This window comes from Muntiacus reevesi, unplaced genomic scaffold, assembly GCF_963930625.1.
Source record: "Muntiacus reevesi unplaced genomic scaffold, mMunRee1.1 SCAFFOLD_115, whole genome shotgun sequence".
NCBI lineage: Eukaryota > Metazoa > Chordata > Mammalia > Artiodactyla > Cervidae > Muntiacus > Muntiacus reevesi.
Window position 1 is genome coordinate 30073 of NW_027077863.1, and position 19874 is coordinate 49946.

The 19874-nt window shown below is 39.9% G+C and overlaps 2 protein-coding genes across 2 annotated transcripts in view; both read right to left on the minus strand.

Moving 5' to 3' along the window:
• Positions 1–19874, minus strand: part of LOC136155196 (exocyst complex component 1-like) — a 94552-nt gene that overhangs the window by 6951 nt on the left and 67727 nt on the right. Inside the window, 5 exon segments of the mRNA XM_065917059.1 lie at positions 1468–1696; positions 2214–2290; positions 11483–11590; positions 12160–12323; positions 18415–18520. Of these exon segments, the coding sequence (XP_065773131.1) occupies positions 1468–1696; positions 2214–2290; positions 11483–11590; positions 12160–12323; positions 18415–18520 (684 nt within the window).
• On the minus strand, positions 2992–10744 carry LOC136155197 (uncharacterized). The gene is made up of 2 exons (XM_065917060.1): positions 10125–10744; positions 2992–9140 (listed from the first exon to the last, which is right to left on the minus strand). The coding sequence occupies exon 2, from the start codon at positions 6211–6213 to the stop codon at positions 4972–4974; it is 1242 nt and encodes a 413-aa protein (XP_065773132.1). The 5' UTR covers positions 6214–9140; positions 10125–10744; the 3' UTR covers positions 2992–4971.

Genomic DNA, 19874 nt, shown 5'->3' on the forward strand with positions numbered 1-19874 from the left:
TTATTCTGTACCAGGCAATGTGCTAAGCACTTCATTTGAACCCATGTCTACATCTCCCTGACACTATTATATCTTACACTTCTAACAATTACATTCAACTGGATTGAGAGGTATTACATTAAAGTTTTATATACTAGCTTTATTCACTGATAAGAGCAAGAAAATCTTCATATCCTAAAAATGTACAGTGTTCTCATGGTTAATGTTCTAGCTATTCTTATTCTATGTCACATAGGACTCATTATCTTAGACTTTAGTAATTCTTTATTTTCTTTTTGGCAATCAGCTTACAATCAGACCTTACAGGTTTATCATCACTTCTGAAGAAAGCTGGGCAGGGAAGAGGATAAGTGGCCAAATTTCATAATATTTCAAATGCCAGTGCAATCATTTGGTGGGGAAGGAGGGTTAACAAGTCTGTTGAGGTGACATTTACGTTTCTACGGATGGCTTTTAAACTTTCAGAAATCAGTAAGCATTATTTTTAAAAAGTATAAAAGATGAAGTGGATTTTAATCACCCTTAATATTTTTATTATTCTCTCATTATTCTATGGGCTTCCCTGGTGGCTCAGCCGGTAAAGAATCTGCCTGCAAAGCGAGAGACCTGGGTTCGATCCCTGGGTTGGGAAGATCCCCTGGAGGGAATGGCTACCCACTCCAGTATTCTTGTCTGGATAATTCCATGGACAGAGGAGTCTGGCAAACTACAGACCATGGGGTCACAAAGACTCAAACATGACTGAGTGACTTTCACTCACTCATTATTCTATGGCTATTCAAGCACTGGATTTAACTTAGAGGTTACATAGTAGAATAATTCAGATGATAAATACCTATTTTTACATATTAATACTAAATATATTCATAAAATGAAACTCTTTTTAGAACCTGGCCCAATCCTCTTCATATCTATAAGCTTACCAAAACCTAACAGAAAAAATAAAGTTAATGATTTTTTTCCCTATTAGGAGAAAAATGATAACTACCAAAAGTTGTCATAAGAACAATTTATTCTTAAAGCAATATGATTAAAGCTATTGAACTGAAAAAAATACTTTAATCAATTAAAATAACCCAAATATTAATTACCCTATTGTGATATATTAAAAGAAGAAAAACAATAAATTCAAGTTTCAGTTGCTTCATTAAATCTATGGTCACTAATTGGTCACCTGGGATTTCAGTTACTTAGTGGATCTCGGGTGTAATCGCTGCTGCCTCTGTGTCAGTCACTCCAGGAACTGGCCATGGTTCACAGTGTAGACGGGACACAACTTGGCACTAGCCTGCTCCTGGACACTGCAGCCAATACCCTGCTGCAAGGCGTGGGGACAGGAACAGTAGGTCCCCTGGTGGGAAGCCAGAAGTCTTTGAAACACACACACACAGACACACACACACACACACAGATACTCTGCAATGGTTAAGAGTTCTAAGTTACTGAAAAAAAAAATACCCAACTTACAATACATTTGTCAAAGTTCCTTTTGACAGTCACCAAAACATTTCCCAGTGTAGTGCTCAGAAAAGAAGCGGGGTCCACGTTCTGTGCAGTCCACACATGGCGACTCATTTTGACTAGCATGTCAAGGGAGTTAAAGCTACCGATTTTGTCTCCTAATGCAATCAAGTTGTTCAGTTCTGGCTCAATGCAGCGAAATATTTTAATCATCATCTGGCGGATCATATCTTTCCTGTTCAGAAATACAAAACAGAATAGTTAGTACAAGCTTCAGGTGCATTTACCTTTAACTTTAATCCACTCGGTATACACAAATGACTAAAATTTGATATATCAACTAACACTGTCCAAATAGTTAATTATTCTAGAGTGGTTTCCAACATAAACATATTTTTTTGAGGTTGCATTTTTATCACTCAAAATAACGTCCTTTGTAGAACTGGGTCCTGAAATGTGCTTTGTGATTTCTGAGAAATACACTACAATTCAAATGCAACTTCCTACCAGCAAACATCAAAATTGACTGCATTTGTGTGATTACAAGAGCAAAGAAAAGCCAAAGAGCCATAAAGGGGACCAAGTTTACTTCATTGAGAAGCTCTGTAACACACTGGGCACACAGATCGGTGCTCTGAGTGTTGTCAGCTATGGACAGTAATCTGGACTCCTCACTGGGCAGCATTCCTTCCTGCTCAATTGAAAGTTTACTTTTTTTTCACAATAAACAACAGATAGTAACAAACACATACTCAGATGAAACAGGCAGCGGTGGGCCAGCATTATGTTGCTGTGACAAAGTTCCTCCATCTGTGTCCTCTGCTTCAGTCTGCAAAAATTATTCAGATACTTCACATAATAAAAGGCTAACAAATTGAAGAGTTTAGTTTATATAGCAATAGCCTGCTCAGTCTCCAAATTCTTAGGAGAGAATGTATGATGAGAAATAATGATTTTTAAAGGTAGTATTATCAATGAAATTATATAATTTAACATGTTGCTTCAGAATGTTCAGGAGAAGCTTTGTTTTCAGATTTTATCTGAGAATGAGAAGCTGTGTTTGCTTCTGAGCACATTTAGGGGGGGTGGGGCGGGAGAGAAAGGTAGAGGAGACTCAGAGGGAGTGCAGGAACGAGGGGACAATTTAATAAAAAGCTGAAAATATCTAGGGACATGTTCAAGGGAGAATTTTGAAAATTAAAATCATTCTAATAAAATTAATCATCCTAATAAAACTTGAGCATAAAAAATGCTGTCAGAAGTTCTTACAGAAACTAACAAATTTACTAGCAATTACCATCTACAAGAACAAACCCCCTAACCATCTGAAAGACTTAATTTTGAGCACTGTTTTTATATGCTAGTTCTTTTAAAGATCATCTTAATTTTAAAAAAATCACTCGATTTGCATTGTGTTTTTAAGTTCTTTAAAATACTCTAGCAAATGGCTCATTTTATTTTCTTACATTTATGCCACCAGAGAGCCATGTTCAGTAGGCATTATTATACCCATTACATAGATGAGGAAAAGTAGGGATTAAATAATTAGTTTATGGTCTTGAAAGGTTGTTGCTGAACGATAAGACGCGGGATTCTTGGCCTCCGGAGGAGACGAATTCAATTCGGGGCCAGAGACGAGGCTGGATCGCTCAGAGCTTTTGTGTAATAAAGTTTTATTAAAGTATAAAGGAGATAGAGAAAGCTTCTGACATAGGCATCAGAAGGGGGCAAAAGAGTACCCCCCTCCTAGTCTTTAGCTGTATGGTATATAGTCACTCACAGTCCGTTAATGAAAAGAAAGGAATGTCATAAAATCTAGAATGGCACCAGATAATTCATCCCAGGCCATAAAACTATTGACTTGCACCTTGTACCAACAAATAGTTTCGTTTACATAGATTAGGGGAACAATACCTGAACAAGTAAGTTAGGCCCTTTGGCGGAACCAACTTGAAGATGGAGTCTGGGGTTCATTAACATAGCTTAAGACAACATTTCCATACGAAAAAGAAATGTATTGGTTAACTCAAGGTTTGGGAGTAGTTAGCTTTAGGTGAGACCAGGTGTCATGGCCACACAGAATGTTAGGAGAAACCTCCTTTTAATTTTGTATAGAGAAGGAAAAACAGATCGCTGGTTTGTTCTTTTCTGCCGGTTAAGAGAGATAAAAATGTCTGGCACTTACAGTCTCATACCTCCATTTGGAGACCCCTGGCCTTCCTGCCTGTTACTCTCTCATTCCCCCCTTTTCTTTTAGGAGAATTATGTTGCCTAGGGAAAAGGGGCGTCGTTTTCATTCCATAACTGCTTCTGAGCTGACAAGGGGCGTTGTCCCTAAATTGGTGAGGCAACATATTCTCCTAAATCCTCATAGTGAGGATGTCTGATCCAGGGGCCCCAAATAGTAATCGGAAGAAGCTGCAGTGATAGCAGGAGTTTGAGCAACCATTTGTAACTTAAAAGCTTTCATGCGACTAGAAACAAATCCAGTTACACAGTTACAGATGCAGGGAGCAAAGAGCAAAAACAAAACAATCAGAATTATTGTAATTAAGATAGTTTTCCACCATGGGGAACTAGTTAATGTCTCCCAAAGTGAGGCGATTGAGGCTTCAGGAGTATCCATGGCCCCAATCATCTTGTTCATGTGTTTAGTAAAATGAGTAACATTAGTGCTCATATCAGGTATATATGTACAGCATTGAGTATGAATGATGGCACAAGTTCCTCCTTGTGCAGCAAAATAGTGATTAAACTGAGACAGTGTATAATCAAAATTAAAAGTCACATTATGTCCATAGTTAAGGTACAGAGTATTACACCAGTTCATTCTAGGGTTGTTAGATGTCATCAGATGAAGAAGAGGCATCACATGTGATTGTTGTCGAAGGTATTCGCAGACTTGGAGAAAGTCTTTTCCTTGAAGTGGAGATGTCCACCACGGGAAGCCTTCCACTGATGAAGAGGGGCGTGCTCCGCAGACCCAACAGTTAGACCGATTGTGGAATGCAGCATAGGAGTGAGCCCAGGACAGGAAGGCACTGTCTTGAGGATCAAAGGGCAGACTCAGGATTTCTGGAGTCAGCAGAAGTAGGCTCACATAGATTATCAGGCCCATCTGAAACATACAAAGTCAGAGCATAGAAAGTAAAAACAAAAAATGACATCACTTAGTTCTGGTCAGGGTGCCACCTCTTGACTCGAGTGTGATGTACCCAAGAATCAATTCCTGGCACTTTGACAGCTGTGGGAGAAGAAAGAATAACCTGGTAAGGGCCTTCCCAGAGGGGCTCGAGGGATGAGCCCCCAGATCCCAATGTTTTTGTGAGGACCTCGGTTCCTGGCTCAAATAGAGGCTTGCTGGATTCAGAGGCTGGGTCAGGAGTCGTCTCCCGGAGTTCTGTTAATGCCTGTTGAAAAGCTGAGAGCTGAGTTACATAATTAGTTAGCTCTAAGGCTTCAGGATCTATAACAATGTCTGTGCGTAAGAAAGGCCTTCCATAAATACATTCAAAGGGGGACAGTCCCTCCTTTTTGGGGGCAGTTCCAGCCCTCATTAAAGCTATGGGTTTCTTGAGTTAATTTGCGCAGATGTCTTTTGATAATGTCATTAGCTTTTTCAACCTTTCCTGAGGATTGGGGTCTCCAGGAACAGTGTGAGTGATACTCTATTCCTAGAGCTTTAGACACCCCCTGAGTTACAGCAGCTTTAAAGGCGGAGCCATTGTCACTCTGAAGGCTCCGTGGCAGCCCAAACCTGGGGATGATTTCATGGATTAAAATCTTTATAACTTCCTTAGCTTGTTCACTACGACAGGGGAACGCCTCAATCCATCCAGTAAAAGTATCCACCCAAACTTGTAAGCAAGAATATCCATTAGGTTTTGGCATATGAGTAAAATCAATTTCCCAGTCCTCTCCAGGATACTTTCCCTTTCGTTGTAATCCAGATTTTGCTAGCCTTTCCGTCTTTGGGTTATTTTTCTGACAAACCTCACACCGTTTGATAATGTTTTTTAAAGTTTTCATTATATTTTTACCTTCAAACAAACGAGAAGTCATCTGGCAAGTACTTTCTACACCCAAATGAAAACTCTGATGTAAACCCTTAAGAATTTTCCACTGAGCATTTTCAGGAATTATTAATCGTCCATCCTCGGACTGTAACCATCCTTTATCAGTAATCTTTGCTCCTCTTTTCTCATATCTTTTTAATTCTTCCTCAGTATATTGTGGTTTTTCTTGTTCTACAGGACCTGTCCATATCAAAGGCGTCTGTAGGGAGGGGGTTTCATAAAGTGCCGCTTTTTTGGCTTGAGAGTCTGCTAACAGGTTACCGGTGGCTACTTTACTCCCATCCCTGCTGTGCCCTTTGCAATGCATAACCGCTACTTCTTTAGGACAATAGATAGCAGTTAAAAGTCTCTGGATCTCTCTGAAATGCTTAATAGGTTCCCCTGTTGCTGTTTGAAACTGTCTTTCTTTCCATACTGCAGCATGAGCATGCAAAGTCAAATAAGCATACTTAGAATCAGTGTAGACATTTACTCGCTGCCCTTTGCTTAACTCTAGAGCTCGGGTCAGAGCCACAAGCTCCGCTAACTGGGCGCTGGTTTCCTGGGGGAGAGATTTTGCTTCTAAAACCTGTTCAGCCGTCACCACAGCATAACCTGCTTTACGCTTTCCATCCCGAACAAAAGAACTGCCATCTGTAAATATTTCCATGTCAGGATTGTCTAATGGGGTATCCATTAGATCTTCCCGAGCTGCATAGTTTAAAGTTAGAAATTGGGAACAATCGTGATCAGGTGTTTCATCTTCCTTCTCAGGAAGGAAAGTAGCAGGATTTAAATTTCTACAAACTTAAAGCTTAGTTACTGGTCCTTCTAACAACAGTGACTGATATTTAAGAAGCCTACTGTCTGTCATCCAAATGTTAACCTTAGAATTTAAGATTCCACTCACATCATGAGAAGTCAGTACAGTAAGGTTTCGTCCAGTAATTATTTTTAAAGCTTCAGGTGCTAATAAAGCAGCTGCCCCAATTACTCTTAGGCAGTGGGGCCACCCACGTGCAATTACATCTAATTCTTTGCTTAGATAAGCAATAGGTAGCTGGTGAGGCCCCCGGGGTTGTGTCAAAACTCCCAAGGCCATACCTTTCCTTTCAGTGACAAACAAGTTAAATTCTGACCCTGTGGGCAAACTCAAAGCTGGAGCTTGCAGGAGAGCAGTCTGAAGAACCTTAAAAGCCTTTTGAGTATCTGGAGACCAAACCAGTTTGTCAGTTTGGGCCTGCTGAGTTTCAGCTATAAGTTTATATAAAGGCCGGGCAAGTTCTCCATAACCCGGAATCCAAATACGACAGTAGCCTGTGATTCCCAAAAATCCTCTCAATTGCCTTAAAGTCATAGGTAGGGGATGGTTTAGTATAGGTTTAATTCTCTCGGGGCCTATGGCCCTAGTCCCTTCTGATATGATTAGGCCCAGATATCTAACAGATTGTTGACAAAGTTGAGCCTTTTCTCTTGATGCCTTGTAACCGCAGCCTGCCAGAAAGTTTAAGAAATCTTCTGAGGCTCGTGAACAAGCTTCCTCTGTCTCAGCACAGAGCAAAATATCATCTACATATTGTAACACTACTGCTTTAGAGCTATTAAAGTTTTGTAGATCCCGTGACAAACTTTGTCCAAATAAGTGGGGACTGTCACGAAATCCCTGGGGCAAAACTGTCCAGGTTAACTGAGAAGCTGGCTGAGTAGGGTCTTCAAAGGCAAATAGAAATTGACTTTCCTCTGCCAAAGGCACTGAAGAGAAGGCATCTTTTAAATCAATTACTGAAAAATATTTGGCTCGTTCAGGAATTTCAGACAGTAGCGTATAAGGATTAGGCACCACGGGGTGTAAAGGAACCACAGCCTCATTTATTATTCGTAAATCTTGAACTAATCTCCACTTATCATTTGATTTTTTTACACCCAAAATAGGAGTGTTGCATGGACTGTTACAGGGAACTAATAGTCCCTGCTCCTTTAAATTTTCAATGATGGGTTTTAACCCTTCCTTAACTTCAGGTTTCAGTGGATACTGCTTCTTATGTGGGAATAAGTGTGGGTCTTTGGAGCTTGACAACTACAGGAATAGCATTTTGTGCTCGACCCACAGATTTTCCATCAGCCCATACTCTAGGATTCACATTTTCTTCAACTAAAGGGAGAGAAAGGGAGGGCTCCATATTCATGAAAACAGAGGCATGGACCTTGCTCAGTATATCTCTCCCCAAAAGGGGTGAGGGTGATTCTGGCACGATAAGAAACTCGTGTGAAAATAGCACAGAATCCCAGTTGCACGATAGAGAATAACTGAAGTAATACCTTTTGGCTCGTCCAGACAGTCCCATTACGGAAGCGGATCGGGAAGAAAGTGGGCCAGGGGCTTCAGTAAGCACGGAGTAAGTTGCCCCAGTATCTAAAAGGAAATTGACGGATTGGCCTCCCACCGTTATCAATACCCGGGGTTCCTCAGGTGTAATTAGGACGGGAGCTTGTGTGGGGACCCCCGGGCACCTTCAGTCCTGATTGTCTTGAGAGTCAGACCCCTGAGACCTACACCTCTGGGGGCAGTCTCTCCTCCAGTGTGGTCCCTTGCAGACCGGACATGGAGCCGGGGGCGGCTCAGACGCCTGAGGGCAATCCCGCTTGAGATGCCCCTCCTTTCCACAGCCATAGCAAGCCCATCCCTTTTCACCTGGGTCCCTCTGGGCATTTTTCTCAGGCTGTTTAAGAACGGTTTTCATAGCCATTGCGAGGGCTTCCGCCTTTTCCTTCGTCTTTCTCTGCCTTTCTTTCTTTTCCTCATATTCCCTACCATAATAGACTGTCTGAGCCAGTTGTAACAGATTATCTACAGACTGATTTGGTCCATACGCCCGTTTTGATAACTTACGGCGAATATCTGGAGCCGACTGAGTGAGAAATCTATCCTTTAAGATCACTTTCCCCTCTTCACTTTCGGGATCAATCTCAGTGAATCTGCGAAGGGCTTCTCTCAGTCTGTCTAGGAATTTACCAGGAGCTTCCTTCTCTTCTTGTTCTATGTCTGCCAGTTTGCCATAGTTTAAAGGCTTAGAACGCGCCTGCCTGAGTCCTTCAAGAATACATCTGACAAAATGACTCTGATCCCATCTTCCTTTAGCAGTGTTAGAGTCCCAGTCTGGTTCTGTAGCTGGGACCGCCTGACTCCCAGTGGGGAGGGCAGTCATCTCGTCCTCCCTCTTTCCCACTGATTCATTACCAAGCCATTCATCTCCATAAGCAACCGCTTTACCCAAAACTCGAGGCTTTGAGTCGGCAGTCAACGTTTGTCCCAAGATATACATCACATCCTTCCAAGTAAGGTCATAATGCAGAGTAACACCTTTAAAAGCTCTAATACACTCTAATATACACTACTTCTACCCAATTCCCTTGCTTTTTACAGAACTGTTTTAATTGTAAAACAGTATTATACTTAAGAGACCCTCCAACTGGCCACCGTTCGCCATCCTCCAGTGGGTACCGCGGCCATGCAGTATCACATAGGAAGACCAGGTGTGTCTTCTTTAAGCCCTGGGGATCACATCTATCCCAGTTTTGCAGGATACAGTTCAAAGGAGTGAGGCTGGAATTGTTAGCTCCCATCTGTAAGAGAGAAAAAAAGCGACCAGCGCCATTTTTCTACCGGAGGCGTCCCTCCCTGCTCTAGATGGGGGTGTAGACAGACATTACACCAAAAGCTTTTCCTTCCTGGTCGGACTTAGTCTGTCCCTTACCGACGCAGGCGTCACACTCGTCCCTCCCGGTTCTACCACCGAGACGGGGTGGGGATGCACCCAGGGTAGACCTGATGGCATCCCTGACTGACGTCCAGCTCTTCACCTCACTTGCCTCTGATGCCACCCAGGGTGCAATCAGAGTAACCTTCCGGAATGCCTCCCAAGCCAAGACCTCTGGGGGACACATTCGTCACCTGAGTGCCTGTGCACGACCCGGAGTATATTCCTGACCACAATAAGACTGATACAAACATGAAACTGAGATGTTCCTTCCAAGAGTCACCACACCGGTATAAGAGCCTCCTCTGCTCCAGTAAGAGCCAGTGTTACCAAAAGAAAAAAACCATTGCAGTTCCAATCCAAGTAACCTTTAACATCAGAGATGCTCTGGGAGTTAGAGCTCCATCTAGCTTCCAAACTTTCCATGCCTAGCGAGGCTAGGCGCTTCCTAACTACCAATCCAAGTTTGAGACCTAGACCACAGTAGAGTAGCAACATAGGTTACAAGTCTCTTGAAAGCCTAAGATCCGAGAGATAAGGTTAGTACTTTTAATTCCCAAGGAGTTATGAAATGGTCAGAGACCGAAAAGTTTGACCGAGAAAAAAGAGTTCGGTCCACATGCTTTGCCCGTTTCTGGTCGGCTCCCAAAGGGGACACTGGTTGCCTCTTGGCATTGGCAGGTCGGTATAAACCCCCGACAAGTTTCTGCCATAAGCCTTATGAGGTCGCCGAGGAAGCGCAGAGCAGGGCCTTTCATTCATTCACACAAGCACACCGTAGAGTTAGTAAAGAACAGCGGAAAACGTGTTCGCTAGGAGAACAAAGAAGTAGAGCTCCAAGCATCCTTACCTTGTCCTGAAGGATCCCGGACGAGCCCTCAAGATGAAAGGTTGTTGCTGAACGATAAGACGCGGGATTCTTGGCCTCCGGAGGAGACGAATTCAATCCGGGGCCAGAGACGAGGCTGGATCGCTCAGAGCTTTTGTGTAATAAAGTTTTATTAAAGTATAAAGGAGATAGAGAAAGCTTCTGACATAGGCATCAGAAGGGGGCAAAAGAGTACCCCCCTCCTAGTCTTTAGCTGTATGGTATATAGTCACTCACAGTCTGTTAATGAAAAGAAAGGAATGTCATAAAATCTAGAATGGCACCAGATAATTCATCCCAGGCCATAAAACTATTGACTTGCACCTTGTACCAACAAATAGTTTCGTTTACATAGATTAGGGGAACAATACCTGAACAAGTAAGTTAGGCCCTTTGGCGGAACCAACTTGAAGATGGAGTCTGGGGTTCATTAACATAGCTTAAGACAACATTTCCATACGAAAAAGAAATGTATTGGTTAACTCAAGGTTTGGGAGTAGTTAGCTTTAGGTGAGACCAGGTGTCATGGCCACACAGAATGTTAGGAGAAACCTCCTTTTAATTTTGTATAGAGAAGGAAAAACAGATCGCTGGTTTGTTCTTTTCTGCCGGGTTAGGAGAGATAAAAATGTCTGGCACTTACAGCCTCATTCCTCCATTTGGAGACCCCTGGCCTTCCCGCCTGTTACTCTCTCAGTCTCATAGTAAGAAAGCCATAAGAAAGATTCTGATTTGAGGCTCTCCATTTTTCTCTGGCTTGCTTTCATTTATTTTTTAAGACCATGGGGGCTTCCCTGGTGGCTCAGCAGGAAAGAAATCTGCCTGCCAATGCAGGAGCCACGGGTTCAATCCCTGGGTTGGGAAGATCCCCTGGTGAAGGAACTGGCAATCCACTCCAGTATTCTTGCCTGGGGAATCCCATGGAGAGAGAAACCTGGTGGGCTACAGTCCACGGGGTTGCAAAGAGTCAGACACGACTTAGTGACTAAATAACAACAAATATACATTAAAACATCATTGTAATTTTTTAATTCTATTTACTTTTTCTTGATCACTAAAACAATAAATTTGCTTTTTAAAAATATTTTTTGCCAAGTAAACTCAGACATTTCCCCCACTCATCAATTTGGAGAATGTTTAGGCCTAAGATAGTCTAGAATATTAGATTAGATGCCCAAACACTATCCTTTTTTTTATTATCTTATATGATAAAAATTACTTAAAAAATCCTTACAATGTAAATTCTTTCTGTTCTGATATTGAAATTATGACAACATAATGATTAGGCTAATTATGATATAGATCACAAATATGAGCTAGTAAATAAATGTCACCCATACCACAGTTCCAGGCATACTCTGATGTCGCTGTAGTTTGAAAAATTTACTTATGAAGTCTTGTTCTGCCAGACACAGGGGCTCCAGTTCACTCAGTACCTGTTCAAAGATCTGAAGAAAACCAAAATGATTCTACAAAGAACTGAACAAAACGCTTAAAATAACATTCCACATTTAATCACTTTTCTGCAGCAACCAGGGAAGCTTTATCTATAATCTTAATAGAATCCCCCAAACAAATACTTCCAAGATTGACAAGACAATGCAGTATTGATGAGGCATAACAGGGTCAGAACATACCTAAAACAAAACTGACAACAATTACTCACTTGGAATCTGGAAAGAGGAACAGAGTGATAAAACTTTATTTAAACAATTTAGCTTCATAAAAGTTGTTTCCTCTTTGTAGTCACTCAAATAACTGGATTGACAATGCAAGCTCTTTATGATTTATAACAAATTTTAATAAAGCTGTTATGTCATTTAATTGATGAATCACATTTCAGTTGCCATTTGACCAGTTATTATTTTTTTTTTTTTAGATTCAGAAATGGAAAGTAAGACACGGTTAATTAAAAGAGTCAATAGAGCCCAAATCTTTGAACACAATTAAAGCAGTAACAAACTGGTGCTAGAAAACTGACAGTAATGTTTAAGAAACATGCGTCATTTTATCTTACCTTATCAAACCTGGCTCTGTCGGCGACATCGAGATCAGAGGCCGACATGTTTCCCATGTCCAGCAAGGAAGATGACTGAGACCGGCGGTTCCCGGAGCTCTGAACACTGAGCTTATTTAGACTGGAAGTAGACCCGGTTAATTTCCCGGAACTCCCGTGAAGACCTGGGAAATGATAAACCTTTAAAAGCTGTGACCTTCACGAATGAAAGGTTCATGGCATCCATCAGGGCTCCCTTCTGCTGTCCTGCTCTTCTGGGGCTCATATGGGTTAGGGCACAACTCTGCCACATGAAGAGGATGTAGAGTGTCTTCCTCTTTCATTAAGATTTGTGTTCTACTTCTGAGCCTATGTAAAGACAGGTGAAATCATACAGAATCACAGAATAAGACTGAAAGGGATCTTAGAGATCACACTGTGCCCTGCCCAGTCTCATCACAGTTGTCTGATGATTTTTCAAAAGTAGATGAGGAGTTCTTTTCCACTCAGAAGACATGACTATGGATGAAAGTCACTGACCCCCTAGAATACTAGCTAACATAATGATTGTATTTCTAGAAAAAAACTGCCATATTCCAATATTATTTGCCTCTACATTGAATCAACATATTAGGCTGAACCACATGAAACTACCAACACTCAATTAATCTTGTCCTACTAAAAACGTCAATTACACATGACTCAACTTAATACATTCCTGAACTCAGACATTCCTGTTTTTTCAGCAAGTGAATTGATTAAAGTTCTTTTAAAAACTAAACAAAACGAAAAGAGAAAAACTAACAACAAAAACAAAACCCTGAATATTTGTTGTATTTAAAATACAACTAACATAACACATACATAGTTAACTATATTAATATGGGACATCTGAGTTTAGGTATAAACATAGGTATCTATCATAGCTATGAGGAAAAATGAGAACAATATGTCTGCACAATATCCTACATACACCAAACTATTAAAGGATTCTATTTTTACAAGAAAATGTGATGTTTCTATTCAGAATTAAATTTAAACAGTAAAACATTTTTATTCTTCTTGACTATTTCTCAGCTAAACCTGTATTATTCACTGATGGTCAGAAGGGACAAATAATAAAATAAGTGATAAAAAATATGATATACAAATCATATTTGTATATGTAAAGTAAAAAATAACAACAACAAATATGATATACAGTTAGTTAGAGACAAACTTTGGTTTCATTATGCAAAATCTGACCATACGTACAAGAAATTTTATAGTTTCTAAACACAGCCTGAAAACAAAAGTATAACGGGTAAGACTTTTTATAAGTTTCTGACTACCCACCATACATGTTTAACCATGCCACACATTTCTTGGATGCAGCCATCCCACTTCCTTTCTGTTGGTTTTCTTTCTGGCCAAGCCCTGGCAACCCAGAGCAAGCAGTGTTTCTGGCGCAGCTTCTCCAGGATGAACGACTGGCTCCTAGACACACACACGCACTGAGAGCACCTGCTGACACGCCGAGCACGCCCACTCTCGGCTTCCCGTCTGACAGCACTGCCTTTCCAGGCAGTGTGGCTGCCACGGGTTAGGCTGCAAGCGTCACAGACAAAGACAAGTTAGCAAGCTGCAATCTGCACAAACCGCGCACAAGAGGAAGTTAAAGCTCTAGTTGAAAAGACACATGCAAAGAACCAGGAGCACCAAGCAACGAGAGAGGCAACATATGTTTAGTTGGTCAGCTACTGCTTGAGAAATTACATGACAGAAAAACCTTTACTAGTCTTTTAATGTACTATTTGATGCAAATATTCAGGTAAAAATATCTACATGTGTAAACCTCCCCCACACTTTTAAGTCTCCTAAGCTGATGTACTTAAATTTAAAGACTACACTTCCAAGTTCTGATTTCTGAAGAAAACAGAGTTCAAGTAAATAATTTAATACAGTGAAAATTTAATAGAATGAACTTGCACATTTATACATTAAATGCATTAACAATCCTGTATTCACTGAAAGCTCTTGGAAGGAATCTCCACTGTACTAAATAATTTTATACTCCCTCTGATAAAAAAAATTATGAGTGGAGTTTTAAAACCATTTTAGAAATAATAAGCTAAACTGTTTAGTAACTTAGCTGGCTCTGTGAACACTGAGAATAAAACACATGTATCAAAACACTAATTATTGGGAGATGGGTAGGTAGAAGGGTAAAGCTGAGAGACAGGTCTAATGTGGGAATTGGAGTTCTTTCAGGGTCATTTGGCATTTCCTTTATCTAAAACCTCTCTTTAGTATTTGTTCGATCAATTGTAGAGATCGTTTTGTGAAACATTCTAAACCCAAATGAGAATCTAACTTGAATGGCAAAGAAAGAAATTATAGAATAAAACAGAAAATTAATGAATATAACTCTAGAAATATTTAAGAAACGGAAAACAAGGTGTCAACTCCTGCCAAACAGGGATAGTGATAGTTGCTATTGCTAGGCAAAAGCTCGAGTATAAACTACTAATTTGCCACACCAAAAACATGTCAATCTTCCTAGCCTTGTCTGCCTGAAGTTTAAAGGAATATGAAATGATAAGGCTGGACACACAGCAACCAGGAGCGGGGGATGCACTGGAGCCACTAGCTTGTCAATCTGAACAGTATCTTCTGGCGATCTTAAGGTGTCACTCTACTAAGTTCACCAGTTTCAGAGCAAAGCCTGATTCTGCATATAGTTTTCTTTTTTTAAAGTAGTTAATAAATACTACTAGTGCCCTATTTGGGCTCATAAAAAAGTCTATATTATTTATCAGCAAGAAGTAACAATATTCTGGTAAATTTTAAATATCCTTAAACAATTTCTGCTAGAGTACAAGCACCAAGAGGGTAGGGTCTTTGCTCATTGCTGCATTCTCAGTATCGAGCAGCGATTATCATGTAATAGGTAATTAATAAACATTTACTGAATGAATCATCCACTCAGGACTGAATGTAGTCTTGTGTTCAAGACTCCCTTTGGAGTCAACAAGATTTCTTAATTTCAGTGGAGAAACACTGGAAAAAATGTGCTTGGCATATCATTTTTTAAGTTTTGGATTACTAAAGATAAGGAAGTTATTATGTAAATGGACTCAACTAATACTTGTGTGTCTTATCTTAGTAGTAAAAAGAAAAAAAATGGGCAATTTAAAAAATTATTACTAGATATCCTTTGCCTGTCTTTTCATTCAGTACATCTGAGGAATATAGAAGAAAAACAAAACACCAAAGTATCAATCTCGGGAGGACAATCCCACACCTCTGAGAGTATCAGGGTAACCTTCTGACCTTAGAAAGGCAAAGGTTTTATAAAAACCTTACCACAAAGAAAAAGTGCTTTACTGGCATTTTAACATTGTTTTAAATTATCTAAACTAAGTAGATGTTAAAGACTTGAGTAAAGAATGGTTCAAAAAGAGAGAATTCCCCTGAATCTCTATGACTATACACAATTTCCTTTTGTAAAATACATTCAATCTGACTTTCTATTCTTTTTTTTTTTAACCGCCCGCCGCTGACTTTCTATTTTTATTAGTATCTCGGATGCAGCATTTTCAGAGCAAGGAAAAAACAAAACAAATTTAAAATTTTATTCATAATTCCTTAATTTTGATCCATTGAAAATTTACCTTCCCCAAATTTTAGGTTTCTCTTTTAACTGTAATTACTATTAAGAACTGATTTAAACATAATTCGAATCCTTGAAAAGGTATCTTTAAAAAGTTTACATTCTATCTATTTAGAACTTCTGAAGTCATTTGTATTTAACTTGAAATTTATTTTTAAATGTTGACCAACAAGCTACATTTTCAAAGATGAACAAAATAGTTTTTATCCTCTGAATTCTGTTTATTATTTAGTTTTTCCTTTCTTGTAACTGATAACATCAAAGTAATAGAAACTATAATTTTTTGGTTACTCTCCTATTTCTTACTACTTAATGGATACATACGAGAGATGTAATCTTAACCCTGTTTTAAAAGTATCTTCTAAACTTGTCTTAGGTTAATTAAAAATTTTTTAACAAGATAATTTAAGAACTTCAAAAAATAAGAAAAAAAAATTAAGGTTTTAGGTTAATGCAATGATACCATTAAGATAGTATTGTATTTGATTTAAATTATATTCCAATTATGTCATTTATCTCAATGAGAATCTTAAGCTTGATAAATTAATATTATGACAGGGGCATTAATAACCTCCCAAGGAGGTAGTTTTAGAAAGATTTCCCTTTTACTGCAGTAGCAAGTGATGACAAATATACTAAATGAAAACATTAAACATGTAACTGTATTAATATGTTGTTTACTAAAAAGAAAAACTGATTTTGTTATAGCCACGCTTTCCGGGAAACAGACTCACTCAGAAGGACAATGCAGATAGTGGAGTGCAGTTTATTACACCGGCGGGCCCAAGGCAGAGTCTCCTCTTAGCCAAGGACCCCGTCCAGCATTTGTGAAAATCTTTTATACCCCATGTGTACGTGTCCAAATCCACCACCTACCCCATGTGTACGTGTCCAAACCCCACCACCTACCCCATGTGTACGTGTCCAAACCCACCACCTCAATTCCGTTGAGACTTACATAAACAAAGGTAGGGTAAATACAACTACAATAACCCCATCATTCAAGTGTTGTGTGTTCAAACAGTCAATAGTCAATAAGCCCGGAGTTACATTCCAACCAGTTAATAATCGATAAGCCTGTGATTACATCCTGATAGATACAGGAAAAGTTTATGACCTGTCCGGAGACAGGGGTGATTACGGTATGCTTCCTCTTAGGCAATGAGCAACCTGGATGTGATCTTCAAGATTCCCCTGTCTGGAGGGGGTCTTATCCTTCCATTGTCGTTCCCACAGGCACTAAGCAGAGAGTTCAGAGTCCACTGGAGAGGCAGCCGAGCACGATCAGCACGGACAGGCCTGAGATGGAGTCCAGGCCCTATGAATTCCTTCTTCAATTTAACATATCCATGGTGAAACATTAACAAGGATATAAACACACCGTTTAAGAACAAGTAACCTTTAGGATGAGTTAGCATTTCTGTTTCCAAAAGCCTATTGTCCCAATATTTTTATCAGTATCTTTACCAAAGTGCAATACACAGATTCAAACCATTTAAAAAATCGGAACTAGTATCACCAATATATTAGTGTTGTATTAAAAACAAAAACAAACCACAAACCAGTGAATCACAAAATAATTACCCACTACTAAAGATAGTCTTCTTTGTCCTAAAGAAAAGAATGGAAAGACGAGCTATCAATTTCAATCAGGGCACAGGCTCCTTTCAACAAGCAAATGCTACACTCATGGTTCTAAAGGGGAGCTATGCAGACACAGAGGACACACTGTAGCCATTTAAGGCCAGGTTCTGACTCCGACAGGCACAGAACTCCATCCAAAAAGCCCAGAGATGGGTACATGCAAGAGCAGAACGTGGCCTCGGCAAATCATTTCCTTGCAACTTGATACTTTCACTGGTTATCCTTTTAAATCAAGTTTTTTGTTTATTTAACATATTTAGAAGCAACAAAAACCCCTCTTGTTTCAAAAATAACTCTTTGGAAAAATAAAGTATAATTACAGGAGAAATTTTGGTGACATTTTTACAGCCCCTTCACAGGGGAGAAAACACTTAGCAACTTTCTTTTTGATTCAAAATAGCCAGTGACAAGTAAGAAGCCAGGCATCACTTCACTTCCCTGTGGAGTGCAATGACTTAAGAGATCACAGACTTGCCTCCAACTGGAACAAAAGGTCTTTTAGGAAATCAGAAACTGAACTTCCAACATCTGTCTCTTAATCTAGTACTTTCTCTCCAGACTGCACTTCATTCTCTGGCCAACTGCTGCTGCTGTGACTATACACAGCTGTCCCTGGTGTCTGTGCAGGGTTGGTTCCAGCACCAGTGGTGGACACCAAAATCCATGGATGCTCAAGTCCCATGGTTGGTCCTCCGTATTTACGGGTTCCGCGTCTGCGCTGTACTTTTATTAGACACGGCATGTATATACAATTGCTGTCAAGTTCACATACTGCAGAATTTTAATTAGTAAAAATAAGGCTTTAGAGACATACTTGTTCCATGAAAAACCTATAAATCAAACCAATGCATTAGATTTATTCTTTTACTAATTCTATTGTATCTCCTTCCACCTTGCCTAAAAAGTCTTAAAATTATGTGTCACAGATAAATAATTTTTAGTAGAAGAGAAAACAAGGGGACTGAGGTGCCTAAGCTTACCAAGCTTCTTGCTTTCTTTAGTTGTGCCAGTCATCTTGATCTTTGCAACTTCAAAGACATCTTTAATTTCTCTCTCACAGAGTCATGATAAATAATCCATGCAATTCTTAAAAGTGAAAACAACACATACTCATTAATAAAACAAGTATAACAATTTCCATTTCTCAATCCCCCCATATCCTTTGTGCTTGTTTTCAATTTTGTGGTCTTAAAATATTTGATGCATTTCATAGGACACAAGAAGGCTATTTTCCATCTTTTAAAAAAACTGAACTGGCATCATAATATTAACAGTTTGTAAAAATATGAAGTTGAATAATCACACTCACATTTTCACTTTTATACTTTCAGTTCAGTTCAGTTGCTCAGTCAAGTACGGCTCTTTGCAACCCCATGGACTGCAGCATGCCAGGCCTCCCTGTCCATCACCAACTCCCGAAGCCTGCTCAAACTCACGTCCATTGAGTCGGTGATGCCATCCAGCCGTCTCATCTTCTGTTGTCCCCTTCTCCTCCAGTCTTCAATCTTTCCCAGCATCAGGGTCTTTTCAAATGAGTCACTTCTACGCATCAGGTGGCCAAAGTATTGGAGTTTCAGCTTCAATATCAGTTGTTTCAATGAATATTCAGGACTGATTTCCTTTAGGATTGACTGGTTGTATCTCCTTGCTGTACGAGGGACTCTCAAGAATCCTCTCCAACACCACAGTTCAAAGGCATCAATTCTTCGGTGCTCAGCTTTCTTTACAGTCCAACTCTCACACCCATACATAACTACTGGAAAAGTCATAGACTTGACTAAATGGACCTTTGTTGGCAAAGTAATGTCTCAGTTTTTTAATATGCTGTCTAGGTTGGTCATAGCTTTTCTCCCAAGGAGCAAGCCTCTTTTAATTTCATGGCTGTAATCACCACCTGCAGTGATTTTGGAGCCCCCCAAAATAAAGTCTCTCACTGCTTCCATTGTCTCCCCATTTATTTGCCATGAAGTGATGGGACCAGATGTCATGATCTTAGTTTTCTGAATGTTGAGTTTTAAGCCAACTTTTTCACTCTCCTCTTTCACTTTCATCAAGAGGCTCTTTAGTTCTTCACTTTCTGCCATAAGGCTGGTGTCATCTGCTTATCTGAGGATTTTGATATTTCTCCTGGCAATCCTGATGCCAGTTTGTGCTTCACGAAGCCCAGCATTTCAAACGATGTACTCTGCATATAAGTTAAATAACCAGGGTGACAGTATACAACCTTGATATACTCCTTTCCTGATTTGGAACCAGTCTGTTGTTCCATGTTCAGTTCTAACCGTTGCTTCCTGACCTGCATACGGATTTCTTGAGAGGCAAATAACGTGGTCTGCTACTCCTATCTTTTGAAGAATTTTTCACAGTTTGGTAATCCACACAGTCAAAGGCTTTGGCGTAGTCAGTAAAGCAGCAGTAGATGTTTTTCTGGAACTCTCTT

What these genes read in the sequence shown, in the direction of transcription:
- LOC136155197 (XM_065917060.1), bottom strand. Translation starts at nt 6,213, where the DNA reads ATGGATACCCCATTAGACAATCCTGACATGGAAATATTTACAGATGGC.